The 19650-nt window shown below is 59.3% G+C and overlaps 1 protein-coding gene across 1 annotated transcript; it reads right to left on the reverse strand.

Annotated features, from left to right (window-relative positions):
- Positions 1 to 597: 597 nt before the first annotated feature.
- PLD4 (phospholipase D family member 4) lies at positions 598 to 9778 on the reverse strand. The gene is made up of 10 exons (XM_034992576.1): positions 9613 to 9778; positions 7639 to 7838; positions 6661 to 6844; positions 6368 to 6488; positions 5752 to 5879; positions 4973 to 5173; positions 4139 to 4278; positions 3814 to 3979; positions 3638 to 3734; positions 598 to 3129 (listed from the first exon to the last, which is right to left on the reverse strand). Exons 1-10 carry the CDS (start codon positions 9637 to 9639, stop codon positions 2927 to 2929), a joined length of 1467 nt encoding a protein of 488 aa, XP_034848467.1. The 5' UTR covers positions 9640 to 9778; the 3' UTR covers positions 598 to 2926.
- Positions 9779 to 19650: the final 9872 nt, after the last annotated feature.

Consider the following 19650-nt stretch of genomic DNA (forward strand, 5'->3'; position numbering starts at 1 on the left):
CAAGATGCATCCCACAGCACTGCCTGCGAGGTCTTTTGTTTCTGCTCGTGCTCCACTCACACGCTCCCAGAACTAACCTCTCCCGGGTTGCCCTAGAGGAGAGTTAGGGGTGACTCTTAGAGTGGTCCTCTGCCTGTCGTGGGTCAGGCAGCCAGAAGGAGGCTCAGGCCGGGAGCTCAGAGCGAGGCCACGCTGTCAGGGACACGGCACCGTGCCCCGGGGGAAGGCAGCACAGGGACAGAGCAGGGCAGCCGTCCTTGGCCGTGATGGGGACCCATCTCGGGGGCTTCCTTCCCCTCCTCCCAAGCAGGGCCCGGGAGCAAATCCCCAGGCCGGGTACCCAGTCTCCTCCTCTCGGCCACCCTGCGGCGCTCCTCCTGGGCCCACCGCTCGCAGCGTCCCCAGCGCAGCCTGCCCCGTCCCGCCCGGCCCGGGGGGCTCCTGGTGACCCGCTCCTCTCCCTCTCGGGCTGTGGGTGCCGCAGCAAGAGCTGGGCCGTGAGCCCCCCACCAGTGCCGCCCCGGCAGGGAGAGCAGAGGGCTCCCCTCCCCTGCGCGCACGCCGTGCCCTTCCCTGTGGCTGACGGGGGAGGGCAGCCACGCTAGGGGATGTGGAATCCTCGGGAAAATGGGCAGTTCATGATTGACAAAGGGGAAGGAAGTCAGTGGGGTGTTTGTCCCCAAGTCAAGTGAGACCAGCACCCCAGGCCGAGGCTCCCAGCCTGTCCCGTACGTCAGACAGAGGCGGCGAGTGCCGTCCTCCTGGGAACACCCCCGTGGGGGTCTGCCTGGCTCCGGGGCTTCTTGCCTCGTCTGAAGCTGCAGTCAAGGCCTGAGATATTGGGGCCTCGGTGCTGGAGGCAGGAGGGGCAGCGGAGTCTTCCCACGCGGCCTCCGTGCTGCGTCACGGCGTTGCCACAGGCCGGCAGCTGAAGACCGCGCACATTTATGACCTCCCGGTTTCCATGGATCGGGAGTCCAAGCCCCGCTTAGCTGGGTCCTCTGCCCAGGGTCCTGCAGGCTACAGTCGGGGCGTGAGCCGGGGCTGGGGTCTCATCGCCCGTCCAAGTGGGGAAGGAGCGGCTCGCTCCACTCGGTCCTCGCCCGCTGGATGCCGGGGGCCTCTGCGTCTTGCTGGCCGCCCGCGGTGCCCTGCCGCGGGGCCTCTCTGACCGAGCGGCCACAGCCTAGGCGCTTGCTTCATCCAGCCAGCAAGGAGCGGACTCCCAGCAAGACACGGCGACAGACGTGTTGCACAAACACAGCTGTGATGCTGCGGCCCCTTTGCACGTTCTATTGCTTACAAGCAAAGACAGGTGTGCCCGCCCCCACGGGGAGGGGGTCACACAGGACACGGGCTCCAGGGGGCAGGGTTGTGAGGGCCATTTTAGAGTCTGTCCGCCGCGGCCCAGAAGGAGTCACGTCAAGGCGCCCCGGAGGGCCTCTTGAGCCTCATCAAGCTGGGTCTCCTGTGGGGGGGTCTGCTTTGGAACGGGCCTTCGAGGCTGCCACTGGGTTGTGGCCACCAGCCCCTCCCGCTGGTGACGGCCACTGGGCCGTTGGCTGTGGTTTTGTCCCAGCACGGCCTGGAGCACGGAGCCCTGCAAGCTCGCGGCGACCGGCCCGGGGACAACGCCGCTGTGGGGCCAGGACCAGAGAGCAGGCTCCCACATGCAGCCCTGGAGAGCACCACGGGGCTGCGACGGCGTCTCCTCCTGACGGGCGTAGCTGCGCAGTCCGCGGGCAGGGGATGGGAGCCGTGGTGAGCTGCCACAGCGGCCCCAGGGCTTGGCTCGGCCCAGTGCAGCTCACACACAGACCAGCTTCCAGAGGCAGTGGATGCCTTGCAGGGCTGCATGGGTCCACGGCACCCTCTTCAGACCCTTGCAGGTCTGGGCAGGAGGGCAGGCTGGGCTCAGGGACCTTCTTCACTAACAAGGATGCTGACGGTAGGGGGCCCAATGGCAGCCCATCAGCTCACTCTGGGGCAGAGAGGACTAGGGGGGCAGGGAAGAGGCGCCCCACGGTGTGGGAGAGCAGGACCCTGGTATGTACTCGATTAGCTCCCTCAGCACCCAGGGTCCCTTGGGCCACTGAGCTGGCCCCAAGCTCCAGCCTAGGTGGGCTCCACAGGTCGGATGGGCTCTGAAGCCTTGGTCAGAAACCAGGAGTCGAGAGAGGCCAAGGCACCTGAGACAGGCTTCTGACCCGGCAGAGGGGCCGGAACCCAGGTGTCCAACAGGATTCAGATCCTGCCTCTGCCGGGCAGGTGCTGGGTGCATCCCAGGACAGGGTCAGCTCCAGCAGGTCTGTATCCAAGTCCCCACCCAGCTTGGGGCCAGCACCCCACCCCCCAACCCCTGGCTCAAAACCAGGTTCTCTCGACTCTGCGCACAGTGCTGACCACTACACATGGTCCTAAGGGCCATATAGCAGCCCTGCACCCGCCTCCCCTCTCCAGGACCCGTGCCCACAGTCCTGGGCCCCCCTGTCCTAGCACCTGCCCCGGCCCCACCCCCCGGTCCCTGTGAGTGGGGACCAGAGCAGGCTTGCCCAGCAGCCTCACAGGGTCAGGGCTGCCGACCTCCAACCCGGGGCCAGGAGCAGTGGATGCAGCCCATGCGGGACTCACACAGACAGGCAGGGAGGTGCTTGTGTATTCTAAAGCCCCCCTTTGTGGGTGGGGATTGTGGGTCGGGGAGGAGCATCCTGGAGGGCTGTCTGGAGGGGGTGGGGTGGAAGAGAGGCTGGTTCGGGGCCTGGGCACAAGCAAGCAGTCTGCACCTGCCAGGAGTTGGGGGGTCCTGGCCCTGAGCAGGGCTTGTGCGGACGGGCAGATTGGAGCCCCAGCAGGGGGACAGCTGGGAGGCACAGCGGGAGGCGGCATCCACGGGGAGCTGGGGCCGGGGCTCAGACGGAGCTGCACCTCAGCCTTGCCAAGCACAGTCCCGGCCCTGGGCTTGTCCGTCCAGGCGCACGGCATAGCGGGAATCCCAGTCTCGCTCGAACAGGCGGCGCAGCCGCTCCTGCACGGGAAGCACCCCTGGCCGGGTGCTGGAGGCTCTCTGGCTGACCACCAGGCCCACCCCTGAGGTGCTGCTGAAGTAATCTTCCGACCAGTTGGAGGTGCCTGGGGGCGGTGGATGGGGAGGGGTCCCTGGGTGACCGGGCTCCCCCAGGCCCCTCCGCAAGGCCCAGTCGTGAGGCTCAGCTGCGCTCTGGGGACAGAGGGGCACAGTGGCCACCCCGCTGCCAAAAACCCCAGCGGGGGCAGCCCCGCAGAGGCGGGAGGCCCGGCTAGCTCTCCACGCGTGTGGGGCTCCGTCCACGACTTCCCGGGACAGCTGTCCTGACTCAGTGTCCTGAAAACTCAGTGCTCAAGACTTTCCACCTGCCCCAGGTCCTGTGCTGGTCCTTAGAGGCCCCTGTGGACGCTCATGCCCTTCAGCAGCCCCACTGCCCTGAGGGGTCTGTGCTGGGTATAAGAGCAGTGTGCCCTTGAGCACCCTGGCCTGGCCACTGCTTGGGGGGGTCACGTCCCCCTTCTGTGGGTTTATGTGGCCTCCGTGTGTCACGTGCATGGGCTTGGCACCCCTCAAAGACTCCGGGTCCTGGGGCTGCGCCACCTGGCTGCTCACCTATGTAGGCCGCCTTCTCTGTGACCATGAACTTGCTGTGGTTCACCCTGCTGAATGGGATGTTGGACTGATTTCCCACCGGCACGATGAAGACTTTCTTGGGGGCACAGAGAGGGAGCTGTCAGGAGGGGAGGAGGGCCACCTCCCCCAGCCCGGCCCGGGGAGCAGGTCCTCACCACATCCACCGAGACACCGGCCGCGGGGTTGCTGAAAGCCTGCAAGGACCGCAGGTCAGGGAACATGCTGGGGTCCGTGTGGGGCCAGCAGCTGACCAGCAGACGCACACGCACACCCCTGTCGAAGGCGGCTGTCCGCAGTGCAGTGTCCAGCACCGGCCAGTACCTGCGGGAGGGTGGGTCAGGGCCCTTGGGCCAACAGGGGCCCTGCCTGCAGGCCGTGGGTGAGCGGGGTTCCCGGCAGGAGAGGAACCGTGCCAGGAGCTGCCCACCGGCACAGTGGACCTCCACCCCCCGGGGTCGCCGGGGTCCTGCCCAGACCCACCTGGCCGGGTGGCTGAAGCGCGTGGTGGGGAAATACTCCATCACCGAGGCGTAGATGAACTCCCTGGCGCCCCCCATCACTGATAGCAGTGCTTCCAGGTCCCGGGTGCGGCCATGCGGGCAGAGCATGGGTGGCGAGGCCTGTCCAGGGAGAGAGGTCCCTGTGACCCCAGCATGCACCCCCCCTCCAGCATGTGGGAACATGGAGGAAGACAAGAGGTGCTCCCTGGGGAGGCGGGGAGAGAGGGGGAGTGTCTACACAGGGGCCTCGGGGCTGCCCTCGGTCTCGGCAGGGAAGCCTGGAAGCGGCAGCCCGCCCCCCACCCCAGCTCCGGGTTGGCCTGACTTCCTGGATCAAGGCAGCTGGCTGCACCAACAAAGACTTCTGTGTCTGCTCAGGTGCTCAGGCAGGGCCCCCCCGAGGGCCCCCCAGCTCTGATGCTGGGTCTCCAAAGACCAGCCACTGGGGCAGCTGGAGGGCTGTCTGCTCCCACGCACCAGACGGAGGACCAGCCTGCCCCATCCCCCTTCCCTGCCCGAAGACCCGCAGAACCACTTGATGAGCTGGTCCTCCCCGGTCCTCCCTGGTCCTGAGCTGAAGCCCCCCGGCCCCACCCAACAGGGCGCTTGGAGGCCCCCCTCCCGGGCTGCCTGTTTCCCGTGGATGGCACGTCCTCTCCTAGAGCGGGGTCCGCGCATACCAGCCTGCTGCTGGCCGGGGGACCGCGGCCGGGTCCTGGGCGCTGGCTCCCCAGGCCGTTGCCCTGAGGCCCCGGCGGGCACCACGGCAGGGCACGGCCCTGGGGCTCTGGCAGGCCCCCTCAGCCCCTCTTACGGAGAAGTAGGCAGTGGTGGGCAGCCCGTCAAAGCGGTCCCGGAGGGGCTGGAAGCGGTTGATGTGGGACGAGAAGTTCTGGGGCCAGGCTCTGGGGAGGACCGCCTTTGGCGCCCCCAGGACCCAGTAGGTCTGGAAGGTCTTCTCCAGGTCGAGGGCCAGGCGGCTGCAGTTATAGATGATGGCGCCCAGCTCCTTCACCTGCGGGGGGACAGGGCGGCGGCTGCGGGAGGAGGCCCCCGCCGGGCAGAGCGCGGCCCCCCACACTGGCATCTGCCCACCGCAGAGTCTCCTGCTCGAGTCACAACACACAGTGTGCTCGCGGGAAGCTATGAGGCGGGGGTGCCCAGGGCACCCTGCTCGTCTTGAACACCGTATGCCAGTGATCAAAGCAACGCACGCTTGGTACCACAGAAGTGGAAAGTGCATAAAAGAAAAATCATTCTTCGCGTCCCTGTCCCACGACAGACGCAGCTGCCTTTTCCACCACCTTTCTGGGACTGGTTTTTAATGCATTGCTTTTCCTAAGAGGATCGTGCTTTGCAGTCTGCGTGTTTCCCTGGATAAAGTGGCTGGAACATCTTTGCGTGGGGTTAAATGAGACTCCCCAGGGTGAGCGCAGTGGCCGTGTGGGACTCCGTAACTTCCTGACCCAGGCTCCGGTAACTCGCAGCAGGGTGATGTACCCAAGGCTGCACGGGACATCGGGCCAAGCCCCCGGGAGCGCGGGCAGTGGATGGGCTCCAGGTGGGTCTCCCTTCCCCTGGCTCTGGACTCACCTGCGTCAGGGCCCGCCAGTCCATGTTGGCACTGCCCAGGTAGATGTGCCGTCCATCCACGACCCAGAATTTGGAGTGCAAAACGCCCCCGGTGAGCTTCCTCATAGGCACGAACCGCACCTGGGCACCTGGCCGGGGGTCAGGACAGTGTGGTGAGTTGGCTCTTGGGTACCAGCTTCACAGCGAGCCTGAGTCCTCGCAGTGGGTCTGCTCATTTACCCTCAGGGCGGTCCTGCTAAGCCCAGGCCATCAGCGTCCCCACTTTCCAGGTGGGGCAACGGAGGCATGGACTGGCCCAGGACGCCTCGGGGCAGCCCCGCCCCAGAGCCCGGGGTTATAAGGATTGCTCCCCGGCTGAGCTCCCAGCCTGAGCCCACCCACAGGTCAAAGCAGCTGGGCTCAGGGGGCCCCGAGACCACCCTATGCTCTGCCCCATGGAGAACGACCCTCTGGCTCCTTGGAACCAGCCCTGGGCCCCGGTGAACTAGGGGGGCACGGGTGGCCTTTCCAGGCCTGTCCCAGGCAGCTCTGCGCTCCTTCCTTGTCCTGTGGCGCCAGCAGGTCAGGCCCCATGCTTCCCCCCGGGCCCAGGGGCCCAGGCCGGACAGGCACCTACCTCGCGCCGCCAGGACCTGCAGGTCCGTGGAGTTCTTGGCCAATGACTGGCTGTTGGTAGCCACAACCAGGGAAATGTTCTTGTCCAGCAGCTGCTCCAGCTTCTGTAGAAGGGCCTCCCCCTGCAAGGCCAGGCCAGCCATGAGGGGTGACCCCCTGCCAACTAGGAAGGACCCAGACCTCTCCCGGGAGGCCACCTTGCCCACCCACAGCTCACAGAGAGATGGACCCTGGCACCGGATGGGGCGCACGGCCTGCAGCCGTCAAGTCGGGGTGGGGAGGGCCGGGGCATACCAGCCGGGAGGACGAGTCGTTGACCCCAACGTCGGGCCCTGTGAGGGACCAGTAGAAGGAAGCCATGTGGATGCTCTCCTGGGCAGTGTCTAGCAGCTGCAGCCAGGCCTGGGCCAGGGGCCGGGCAGACGGGCGGCCAGCTGCGGAGGGCAGGTCCTGGGGGATGCTCTCCACAAGGACAAGCCTGCAGAGAGAGCCCATGGGGCCTGAGCAGAGCACAGATGCCACCAACCTGCCTCATATCGTCTGCTCTGTGCCCACTGGCCAGGCCGGAGGGGTCGCTGCCGACACAGGGCCCGGGCCCAGGCCCAGGGCGCACGACGGGGAGCCGACTAGACTGGACAGGGCAGGTGTGAGCCCAGCCAGCCCGCTGGGGGCGGTGACACCCAGGGCGGGAGAGCCAGGGAGACAGCAGGGCAGGTTAGGGGCCCAGACCCCGCCCCAATCCCAGGCGGGCCCTCCTGCTCAAGAGCCGTTGCTCTGAGCAGAGATTTGGGTCTGGGCTGCCTACTGGTGGGGAGACCTTTGGAGGCGGCCCAAGCTGACCCCGAGGAAGGGCTGGACCAGGAGGTGGTGGGAGCCCCTCTCGGGCTATGCGGGCCGGCCCACGCGCAGGACTCCCCCCCACAGCAGGAAGCGTGGGAAGGCAGGCGGTCCAGCGCTGGGAACAGCAACGCCACCCCTGCGATGGGAGAGCTGAGAAGCCGCAAGCCTCAGCCCCGGCGGCACCCGGCTTCGCGGCCTTGGCGGAGCCCCCAGGGGGCGGCCTGTGTTTGTTGCAAAGAGCACCCCAAGTCCACCCGACCTCCACCCCCGCCCCCGTCCATCTGGGCCTTGGGGCCAGCCTTCCCGGCTAGCTGCATCTTCCAAGAGGTGGCAGAGGGCCGTGCTTATCCCGCGGGGCAGGTCCAAAGGTGGAAGCTCGCGGAGGGGCAGAGAGCGCGGCCGCCGCCCTGCAGACCTGGCAGGCTCACTCACCGGCACGAGTCCTGCAGCTGCTGCCCGGCCTCCCCTCTCTGGGACCCCCAGGCCAGGCTGGAGCCATGGCCCCCGGACCCAGTGGGCCCTTCCCCGGGGTGCAGCTGGCCACAGGGGGCGGGGAGGTGCACCTGCCACAGGACGTAGGCGAGAGTCACGGCGCCAAGCCACAGCATGGCCAGCATTCCCAGCATCTGCAACTGGAGAAGGGTGTCACCATGGGGTCCTCAGCTGGGTGGGCTGGGGTGGCCCCTCCAGTGCTGACGGAGACTGTCCCCGGCTCCCGGGGAGGGCTAGGTATGCTGGGGGGGCAGGTGGGCAAGGGACAGGGGAAGATGGTGCTGATGTGGGGCGGGTCAGGTGGCCTGGGACTGTCCCTCGGGGGCCCCCCGAGACAGGGATTGGAGAATGAGGGCAGCCCTCTGGTCTGGCTGGTTTCGTCCTTGCCACTCTGGTGCGGGGTTCTGCGAGGCTGCAGAGCCCCCTCCCTTGGGCCCCCCATTCTGCCGCGCCGGCCTCTCTGTCCTGTGGGCAGTGGGCCCTGTGGAAAAGGGCCGGGCAGGGGCCACTGATGCTCTCTGCGGAGGTCTCAGCCCTGACAGGGCGACCCGGTGTCACCCACAGTCTCGGGCCCAGCGCCGGGCTTCTCCCCACTGCCCCCTGGGCGGCCTAGCCTGCAGGTGGTGACTCTGTGTGGAGCCTGGAGCTGGTGTGTGTCTGTGTGTCCGTCTGTCCCGGCCCCCGGGCTGTTTTCCCCTCTCTCGGTTTCCCTCTCAGTGGGCATCTGGGTGTCTGAGTCTCGGTTCCTGCTTTTAGCCACATGTGTGGCGAGGCCCGGAGCCATTTCTGCTTTCAGCCGCGTCCTCCGTAAGACCCGTAAAAAGCCACTTCCCTTCCCAGGGCTGGGCCCCCCGCCCGGCCCCTGGCAGCCCCCGCCTGGGATTCTGGACCCCTCGTCCTGGCTGGGAAGGCACGGCGGGGACTGAGCTGGGACCCTTCGCTGTCGTGCGGGGGGCTGGGGAGCCCGAGGTACTGTGTGGGGCTCCCCGCCTGCAGCAGGACGCGGCCCCCTCAGGGCAGTTACTCCCACAGAGAGCTGGAAGCCAGGCGTCTCCCCGTAGTAGCCTCAAATGTCACTGTGGGGGACAGTGGTGCCCCCGAGTTCAGCATGCCCCCCGGGGGGTGCAGCGAGGGGCCTGAGGAGCCAGAACAAGGCCTCGGGCAGAGCGACGGAGCCCCCCCCAAGGGGAGCGAGGGGCCTCACGCTGCTCCCCTTCCTCACAGAAGAGCCACGCTCAGGGGGCCGCCCCCCACCCCGGGGGTTCATCAGGCCTTCGCTGGCTCTCAGAGAGGCGGTCAGTGTGAAGCCCGGGGCTGGGGCTGGTGAAGGGGGCACCAGGGACATCCTTGGACTGGTGCCCCGAGTGTCCCAGGCAGAGGGCAGGTCAGAGCCCCACAGCCCCCATCTGGGACTGGAGCTGTCCCAGGCACCTCCCCGACCTCCAATGCCCAGAGCACATCCGCTCCTCCTCTTGGCCCCTGGGAACAGCACTGGGGCCGGGGGAGCCTGCCCTCGGGGCAGCCCTAAGGGGCGGCTGTGGAGCTGCTCACGCACTGCAGCCCCGGCAAGCCCGTGGCCCTGGGCCGGGGCCGGCTGTGGGGAGAGGGTGGCCCACTGGCTGCCAGCCGGGACCCTGCAGGCATCAGAGGTCACGGCTGCAGGCGTGGAACTTCCTGCCCTGCGGAACGTGGGGTGAGGCTGCCAGGCCCCGGCTGGGGCAGTCGGCCCGCTGTCAGCTCGCTGGGAGGCCCGGAGGCCTGGTGGTCCCCGTGGCCCAGACTGGAGGAGGACCGGGTGGTCTGTAGGCCCGGCCGGAGGCTCTGTGATCCCCTGGGCCCGGGCTTGCTGGCAGCTGGCTTCCCTGGGGCCTCTGGCCTGGCTCTCCCACCCGGCCCCGGGCTCCCTGGACTCACCTCTGGGGGTCGTGCCTTGGTGTGCATCTCGCTCCAGACACAGACTGCAGGCCCTCGGCTCTCTGTGCGGGCAGCAGGCTCCGGTGATTGCCTCCACCCCTAGCCCACCTGCCTCCTCTCTGCAGCCTGCTGCTTCCTCTTCTGGCCACTTCCTCTTCGTCCCGAGTACCTCCCTCTGCACCCCAGACAGACAGACATCTGGAGCTGGGTGGGCCAGCCAGAGGGTGGGGCTGGGAACTTTCACCTCCAGAGAAAATCTCTCTCCCTGGCCCCATCTCCCAAGGTGGAGGCATTCTCTAGCCACAGGCCCGGGCGTCGGTTGGGCTCAGTGTAAGCCAGAGACCAAAGGAGCCTTGGCTTGAACAGGATTGTTCGTTTCTCTCTCATGCTAACCAGGTTCAGGGGCCGGTGGCCTAGAGACTATATTTGCTTCACAGCAGTGGGGGGCCGGGTCCCTCCAGGTCCCTCCTCAGGAATCCTAGCTCCCAATACCTAGGGTTGACTAGCAGCCTCGTGGCCCCACAATGGCTGCTGGAGGTCAGCCATCAGCTCTGTGTTCCCAGGAGCATAGTTCTGGCTTCCCTTAGTCTGTTCAGGCTGCTATAACAAAACACCATGGACTGGGCGCCTTGTAAATAGCAGACATTTGCTCCTCACAGCTCTGGGGGCTGGGAGTGCAAGGTCAAGGCCCCGGCAGGTTGGGTCCTGGTTCTCTCCTTGCTGTGTCCTCCCAAGAGGGAAGGGCTGGGGGCTCTCCGGGGGCTCTTTCATAAGGCACTAATCCCATCACAAGGGCTCCACCCGTCTGACCTGGCCACCTCCTGGAGGTCCACCTCCCCTCCCCACGGAGTCTCTGCTCCTCTTCCCTGCTCCCGGGCGCTGGGAGTGAGGCAGAGATGGCTCATCCTGCAGGAACGCCATCTGGGGGCGGCAGGGACCACAGGTCCTGCTGACTCTCAGCTCCCCAACGAGTGAGTGATGCTACATCTGACTGTTAGAAAAATGTGCTTCCGGCCTTGCTCCCAGCAAGCACCCAGGGCTAATGCTCGGCGCCTTGCAGATTCCTGGTTCCTTATCAGCCTGCGCCTGGGGGGCGCAGACCACTGGTTTCCTGCGTTATTCCCTCTGCATTTGCCTGGCCAACAGCCTTCGGTAAGAAGTTTCCAACTCAGCCGAAACATTACAAGGGCTGTCTTTCTTTTCTTGCTTTTTAATTTTATTATCCACCTTCCCCTGTTTTATCGAGATGTAACTGACATATAACATATTGGTTTCCAGGGTACAACATAACTAATGATCGAGATTTGTATATACTGCAAAATGACCACCATGAGGGGTTCGGTTAACAGCCGTCACCTCACAGGAACGTTTAAGACGTGCTCTCTTGGCAGCTTCCCAGGATACAGCACCGCGCTCACCGCATTGCCCATCCCATCCCAGGACCCCCGGATGACGGAAGGTGTGTCCTCACGACCCCTCGCGTTCTCCCCCCTCCCCCACCCCCGGCACCTGCCAGTCCGTTCTCTGTATCTGTGAACTCGGTTTTTTCAGATTCCACACCTGGAAGTGATCATACGGTATTTGTCTTTCTCTCACTCAGCTCGCTTCACAGTATGCCCTCCAGGTCTACCCACGCGGCAGGATTTCTTTCTTTTTTATGGTTGAGTAGTATTCCACCGTGTGTGTGAATACACACCACACCTTCTTCACCCATCCGTCTGCTGATGGACACGTGCGTCGTCCTCACGTCTCAGCTGCTGTGGATCACGCCGCAGTGGACATGGGAGTGCACGTCTTGCTCAGGGACCACAGCAAGCTTTTCTTCCCTGCTTTGGGTTTGTACTTATATCTCTTCTCTCTTACATGGAAACTTTTGGTTCCTAACATTAAAATAATTACTTACTAGCTTTGGCTTATAACAGGTTTAACACAATTTCCAAGTAACAATTCTAATATCACTACAAACAATAATACTACGAACTGAAATTTAAGACTTCTCTGCAAGGGTTTTCTTGCTGTTGTATCTGACCAAGGATGTGAAAATCAAGCACCGTGTTCTTTTTTTTTTTTTTTTAAAGATTTTATTTATTTATTTGACAGAGAGAGAGATAGCGAGAGCAGGAACACAAGCAGGGGGAGTGGGAGACGGAGAAGCAGGCTTCCTGCTGAGCAGGGAGCCCGATGCGGGACTCGATCCCAGGACCCTGGGATCATGACCTGAGCCGAAGGCAGACGCTTAACGACTGAGCCACTCAGGCGCCCCCAAGCACCATGTTCTAAAGTCAGTCTTTTAAAACCAAAGCGAGAGGCATCACGATGCCTGACTTCCAGCTCTATTACAAAGCTGTCATCGTCAAGACAGCATGGTACAGGCACAAAAACAGACACATAGATCAATGGAACAGAATAGAGAGCCCAGAAATGGACCCTCAACTCTATGGTCAAATAATCTTCGACAAAGCAGGAAAGAATATCCAATGGAAAAAAATCTCTTCAATAAGTGGTGCTTGGAAAACTGGACAGCCACATGCAGAAGAATGAAACTTGGCCATTCTCTAACGCCATACACAAAGATAAACTCAAAATGGATGAAAGACCTCAATGTGAGACGGGATTCCATCAAAAGCAGCAACCTCTTCGACATCGGCCGCAGCAACTTCTTGCTCAACACGTCTCCAAAGGCAAGGGAAATAAAAGCAAAAATGAACTATTGGGACTCCATCAAGATAAAAATCTTCTACGCAAGCAAAGGAAACAGTCAACAAAACTAAAATGCAACCCACTGAATGGGAAAAGATATTTGCAAATGACACTACAGATAAAGGGCTTGTTTCCAAAGATCTATAAAGAACTTCTCAAACTCAACACACAAAGAACAAAGAATCCTGTCAAGAAATGGGCAGAAGACAGACACTTCTCCAAAGAAGACATATAAATGGCTAACAGATGCATGAAAAAATGTTCAACATCATTAGCCATCAGGGAAATACAAATCAAAACCACACTGAGATACCACTCTACACCCGTTAGAATGGCTAAAATTAACAAGACGGGAAGCAACGATGTTGGTGAGGATGCGGAGAAAGGGGAACCCTCTTACACTGTTGGTGGGAATGCAAGCTGGTGCAGCCACTCTGGAAAACAGTATGGAGGTTCCTCAAAAAGTTGAAAATAGAGCTACCATATGATCCAGCCATTGCACTCCTGGGTATTTACCCCAAAGATACAGATGTAGTGAAAAGAAGGGGTACGTGCACCCCAATGTAGGGTATTATGCTAAGCAAAATAAGCCAGAGAAAGATAATTATCATATGATCTCACTCATATGTGGAATTTAAGAAACAAAACAGATGAACATAGGGGAAGGGAGGGGAAAATAAGATAAGATGAAATCAGAGAGGGAGGCAAACCATAAGAGACTCTTATCATAGAAAACAAACTGAGGGTTGCTGGAGGGAGGTGGGGGGATGGGGTAACCGGGTGATGGGCATCAAGGAGGGCATGTGAGGTAATGAGCACTGGGTGTTATATGCAATGGATGAATCACTAAATTCTACCCCTGAAACTAATAATACACCCTATGTTAACTAACTTGAACTTAAATAAAATTTTCAAAGAAGAAAAGAAAGAAAGTCCGTGTTCTTCCCCAGGTGAGCATCTACCTGGAACGGGTTATTGGGTAAGGCACGAGACCCGTTTTCCTGGTGGATAATTAGGAGTCCTCTTGTTCTGTTCTGCTGGCTCTGTGTTTATCAAGTCTCCAGATGTGTGTGGGTCTTCCTTTTCTCTTCCGCTGATGTGCTCACCCTGGCGCCCAAGCGGCCCTGCCCCATCCCCGGGGCGCCCGCGAAGGCGCCGGGACCGGTAGACCAGTCCCTCCCCTTCACTAGGACCACCGCGTGCTTCGTACACATCCATCGAGATCACCCTATATTTTCCTCCTTGAATCTGTTAATGAAGTAAATCAGGGATTTTCTCAGGTTAAATTAACCTTGGGGTCCTGGGATAGCCCCGTAAGAACCGTGACCTACATTGCGTGCGGTTGGATTGGCTTCGGCAGTAAGGGATTTCCAGTTGTACATCTGTGCTCACAACTCCCGCTGGTGACACGTCGTGTTTCCCTTCATGCGTCACCTGGTCTTGGTATTTAAATATATTAGAGTCCTAGGGGCGCCTGGGTGGCTCAGTCAGTTAAGCCTCCAACTCTTGATTTCTGCTCAGGTCATGATCTCACGGTCATGAGATCCAGCCCACACTGGGCTCCACACTGGACATGGAGCCTTCTCAAGATTTTCTCTCTCTCCCTCTGCCCCTACCCCACCACTTGAGCTCTCTTTCTCTCGCTCAAAAAAAAAAAAAAAAAAAATTGTATTAGAGTCCTAGAATGAATTGGGTATGCACCCTTTTATTCCTGTATTTTGAACTTTGTAAAACAGGCTAAAATACTCTTTTTTAATTTTGGTGGAGCATGGAAATCTTAGATCGTTTACATCTTTGTGGGAAGATTGTAAATTATGAATTCAATTTCCTTAATGGTTATAGGACCGTTCAGGCTCTCTGTTTCTCTGAGAGCCAACTTTGGCAAATCACATTTTTCTAGGAATCTGTCCTTTTGTTTAACGTTGCAAGCTGTCTTGACAAAGGTTATTCACGATGCTTGCCTTCCTAGCCGTTCACTCGGGCACGTCCACAGGGATGACCCCTTTGCGTTCCTCAGACTGGCTTTGTGCCTCTTATCTTTCTTCCTCGGTCACTGGAGATCTTGCCAGAATTTTGGCGATTTTATTTTTTTTCCAAGAAATCAACTTTTATATTTTTTGTTTTCTGTTATGGTTCCATTTTAAATTTGTTCCCGTTTTTCACCTTTATTACATCCATTCTTCGACTTCCCATCATATGTTTCTGTGGCTATTTTTCTGCCTTAAGCTGCGTGTTTGGCTCTAATTTCCAGCTGTTCCTTTGCTGCTACAAAGTGCCTAAGGGATCCGTTTTCTGCAGATCTCTGCTTCCGCTGTGCCCCATGATCTCCTATGTGACTTGGCCGGTATTTACTTCTGAGTATTTTACATTTTTTACTGTTTTTTCTTTTACCTGTGAATGATCTGGAAATCTGGTTTAGGGGCACCCGGCTGGCTCGGTTGTTGGAGTGTGTGACTCTTGATCTCAGGGTCGTTTGTTCAAGCCCCATGTTGGCTGTAGAGATTACTTAAAAATAAAATCTTAAAAGAAAAAAAAAAGAAATCTGGTTTAAGATTTCCGAGTGTACGTGAAGCTCTTTCTTCATCACTGATTCCTAGTTTAATCGAGTTTGGGTTAGAAAACAAGGCCCGCGCCGCACTGTATCTTTAACGTTGGTCAAGAACAGGCCTCGTGTGCACATGTGTGCTCAGGATCTGTAAACGTGTTTGGAAAGAACGCACAGCCTCCGCTGGGGAGGGTCTGGGGTCTAGATCCATCTTTGAATCCAGCTCAGGGATGTGCTTTCAAATCTTATACATCACTTATTAATGTTTCGTCTCCGTGGCCCAGGAATGACTGGGAGACTGTGCCAGTCTGTGGATTCCCACGCACACTCCTGCTTCCCGCGGTGAAGTCTGCACTTCCCGTGTCTCTGCTTCCCCCGACTAAACCACCTGTCACCATGCTCTCACTTTCCCTCGTAACAGCTTCTGTCTTAAAGTCTATGTCGTCCGATTTTAATTTAGTTTAAATTTGTGTGGCTTTTTAAAAATATCCTTCTACCTTAGGTTGATGTGCATTCTTGAATTTCAGATCTGTGTCTAGTAAGTAACAGAGCTGGAATTTAATTTTTTATTTTTTTATTTTTTTAAGATTTTTATTTATTTATTTGACAGAGAGAGACAGTGAGGGAGGGAACACAAGCAGGGGGAGTGGCAGAGGGAGAAGCAGTTTTCCCAAGGAGCAGGGAGCCCGATGCGCGGCTCGATCCTGGGACCTGCGATCACGACCTGAGCCAAGCTGAAGGCAGACACTTTTAAATTTTATTTATTTATTTATTTATTTGAGAGAGAGAGAATGAGAGACAGAGAGCATGAGAGGGGGGAGGGTCAGAGGGAGAAGCAGACCCCCTGCCGAGCAGGGAGCCTGATGCGGGACTCGATCCCGGGACTCCAGGACCATGACCTGAGCCGAAGGCGGTCGCCTAACCGACTGAGCCACCCAGGCGCCCTGAAGGCAGACACTTAACGACTGAGCCACCCAGGCGCCCCTCCAGGCACAGAATTCTTGATAGACAGTTATTTTCCCTGGAATCCGAGGTCCTTAGGGTCCTGTTATTGCTGAGAACTGCCATCATTCCTGTGTAAGGGATTTCTTTACTCTGTGGTTGTTTTTAAAACCTTCTCCTTGTCTGTGGTGTTCTTCACTGTTACTAGGGTGTAGCTAGGTGGCTTCCTTTTTTTTTTTAAGTTTATTTATTTAAGTCATCTCTACACCCAATGCAGAGCTCGAACTCATGACCCCGAGATCAAGAGTCACACGCTGTATGGACTGAGCCAGCCGGGCGCCACCAACAGTTTCCTTTCCTGATCCCGTGTGGCACACACCGCGTGTGCTTCCCGTGCCTACGGAGCGTGTTCGCCGGCTTGCTGGAGCTCCTGCAGCGCAGAGCTGCGCCTCGGCGGCTCACACAGCAGGCATTTACTGTCCCAGCCTTGGAGGCTGGAAGGGCCAGTCCCCCCGGGCTCGTTGTTCCTTCTGTCTAGAGCTTAGAAGGATGCGGGGGCAAGGTTTCTGAGTTAGACCGAGGAAAGAAGGAGCTGACACCGAGTCTCGAGACCCAGAAGGTCCCCTTTATGATGAAGCCGCCCCCCAGGTGGCCCCTGATGCTCCCACATCTTCAGGGGTGCGGTCCGACTCCCTGTTTTAATCGTGTCCTTGCAGGTGAGGTCTGGCAGGACCCCACACGTGTGGGAAAGGTTTATAGTTATTATCCTCACAGCCGGCACGGGACCCCAGGGCAGCGCGGGGCTTGGGCACAGGCGGAGGGGGCAGCTGGGAGCACTGCTTGCCCGCGGTTTCTGCGGGAAGGAGAGCGGGGCCAGGGAGCAGCCTTAGGCTACGCATGCCCCTGGGGAGTCCGTGAGCCTGTGTTCCCTGCGGTGTGAATGCGGAGCTTACAACTCTCTCAAGGCTCCTGGTGTCCATCGTGAGGACCAGTTTGCTTGGGGCCGATTGTAAGAAAACATCAGTTTATAGAAATGACAAGAATGGCTAATTCACTGCAGCCCCCTGGTCCGGTGTGGCCTCTCCACAAGTCCGTGGGCTGCACACCGGGCTGCTCCCATGAGCACGTCATCCGCTTCACCCCACGTCTACCCACGGGCCCCCTTCACACAACAGAGTTTGTTTCCTTTTGTTTTTTACCCAAAGCGGAGGTGGACACCAACAGGTTTCCGCAAGTTCATTCGCCGGCAAGTGGGTTGTCCACCTTTGGGTGCTGACGGGGAGAGTGGTCCTCGATCACTCCCAGCATTGGGCAGACCCCCCAGTGTCGGGCAGGCCCCCCCAGCTGGGGCAGAACCCCCAGCATCACACAGAGCCCCCAGTGTTGGGCAGGCCCCCCAGTGTCGGGCAGGCCCCCCAACATCGGGTGAACCTCCAGCATCATGCAGATCTCCCAGCATTGGGCAGGCCCCCCAATGTCGGGCAGGTCCCCCAGCATCGGGCGAACCCCCAGCTGAGGCAGAACCCCCGGCATCAGGCAGACCAGGGCCTAACCGGGCCTCACCGAGCTGCAACCGTGGCCCCAGTCCAGCCAAGGCGTGCTCCGTGGAGTCTGACAAAGCATTTGCGTGCGTTTTCGTCATCCTTTATCCACGTCTTGCTCTTCGAAGTCCTGAATCCACCACGTGGCTGGAAGCAAACTCCCTCGTCTTCCCCTCCCTGGCCAGCCACCCTGGCATCTAACGGGATGCTGGGCTTTGAGCCTGCTGCTAAGTGTTCTCTCCACCCTCTGAACAAAAGGAACTGTGCTTCCAACAACTGCCTCGGGGATTCTGTTCATTTACCTCTGGGGTGCCAGCCCCCCTTTTCTGGGATGCTCCCCAGTCACTGTCATGGTCTCCTGCTCAGGGGCTACTGAGATGTGCCACCCATTTCCCGGTCTCTTCACTCGGTGGGCTTGCACACCCCTCCTTCTCCAAGCTCCCATCCTTCCTGGATTCTTGCATCCCGGCTGGAAAGCAGGAAAGCTCGAGGCTTCACCGTCCGAGAATGTCTCTCCCTCACTCTGGAATGACGGTTTAGCTGGGTGACAATTCTCTTCCAGTCGCTGAAGGTCCCGACCTCGGACGCGGCTCCCCGTGGAGGAATGGGCGTCCGTCCACCTGCTGTCCCTCTGAAGGCTGCTTCTCTTACCTCCCCGTTTGCTTTGAAGGTTTTCTCTCTGTCTTGGGTCTTCTGGGTTTCAGCGTGGCGTGTCCAGGTGAGGATGGTTCTCATCCACCCACCTTGGGGCTTGGAGCTCTTAAAGTGGAGGATTCATGCCTGTGATCATTTCTAGAACATTCTCAGCCGTTATCTCTTTGGCTACGGCCTCTGCCTATTTTCTGTATCCTCACATTGTGAAACTCAGGCGAAGTGTGTGCTGAGCTTCTACACCCCGCGTCCTGTGCCTCCGACTCCCCTGCTGCGGGTCTTCACCTCAACCTTTGCATCCTGCTGACGTCCAGCCGCCTCAGGTGCGTCTTTAGCTCTGTTTACTAGCTGCTCGGCATTCTCTGAGGTTTCCATTTCTGACCGCAGGTTTTTTACTCCCACCCAGAGCCTGGGAAAGAGATGAGCTTCCCTGCTCTCTCCCGGGGCCCTGGGTAGGGTTCTCTTACCCTTCTCCCTGTGCGTACAGCCTTGAGGACACTCAGCTCTGAGCAGGATTCGTAATTTCACCTCTGCTCCTGCTGGGCACGAGTCCTCTGTCCTGAGTGCGTGTGGACAGACAAAAAGTAACAAAATTGGTAGACCCCAGCAAGACTGAGCAAGAGAGAGGGAAGGTATGAATCACCACTATTTAGGGTGAAAATGAGAGCACGGAAACAGGTCCCACAGACACTAAAAAGAAAGCAAGAGAATATTATGAACAATTTTATGTTAATACATTCACTTTCCATTCCTCATTACTGTTTTGAATTCTTACTGCAGTATAATGTACACATGTTGGAGGGTGCAGATTTTCTGGTGTACAGAGCTGATGTGGGGAACAGAGCTGGATTGGGGAACAGAGCTGGTGTGGGGAACAGAGCTGGCATGGGGAACAGAGCTGGATTGGGGAACAGAGCTGGTGTGGGGAACAGAGCTGGCGTGGGGAACAGAGCTGGCATGGGGAACAGAGCTGGATTGGGGAACAGAGCTGGTGTGGGGAACAGAGCTGGCGTGGGGAACAGAGCTGGATTGGGGAACAGAGCTGGCGTGGGGAACAGAGCTGGCGTGGGGAACAGAGCTAGATTGGGGAACAGAGCTGCATTGGGGAACAGAGCTGCATTGGGGAACAGAGCTGGCGTGGGGAACAGAGCTGGTGTGGGGAACAGAGCTAGCGTGGGGAACAGAGCTGGATTGGGGAACAGAGCTGGACTGGGGAACAGAGCTGGCGTGGGGAACAGAGCTGGCGTGGGGAACAGAGCGGATACCAGGGACTCCTGTGCTGTGGTTGAGAGGCCTGGAGAACAGGGTCTGTGGCAGCTCGCCTTGTGGGCTGACAGCAGGCTGAACACTTTCCCCAGCCCACTTGTCCAGCTCCTCTGGGTCCTCCCTGCAGCTGGAGTTGGGGGATGCGACCCTGCCCCCCGCCAGGGTCTAAGACCGGAGGCCCTAGGCACTCAGCGGTGTGACGTCACCACAGCCCTGGTGTCAAGTTGGGCATGCTCCAAAGCCATGAACCGCGGGGAGGAATTGGAAGGAGCTGTGGCTCGGCAATCGGTGCCCAGGCCCCTCGGCTGGTACATGTCTGCAGAACAGCCTACCTGAGGGTGCTTCTGGTCGTCCTGTCCTTGAATGCTGGAATAAAATAACTTCTCTTTTGAG

The sequence above is a fragment of the Mirounga leonina genome, unplaced genomic scaffold (genome assembly GCF_011800145.1).
Source record: "Mirounga leonina isolate KUSES-001 unplaced genomic scaffold, KU_Mleo_1.0 Mir_82, whole genome shotgun sequence".
Lineage (NCBI taxonomy): Eukaryota > Metazoa > Chordata > Mammalia > Carnivora > Phocidae > Mirounga > Mirounga leonina.

Bases quoted from the DNA above. Each gene is read 5' to 3' on its own strand.
- PLD4 (XM_034992576.1), bottom strand. From the start codon at position 9,639: ATGCACACCAAGGCACGACCCCCAGAG. The intron at 4,279-4,972 runs GTAAGAGGGGCT...CTCCCTGGACAG, and splicing joins CCACCACTGCCTACTTCTCC to GCCTCGCCACCCATGCTCTG. The intron at 3,130-3,637 runs GTGAGCAGCCAG...CACCGCCCCCAG, and splicing joins AGAGAAGGCGGCCTACATAG to GCACCTCCAACTGGTCGGAA.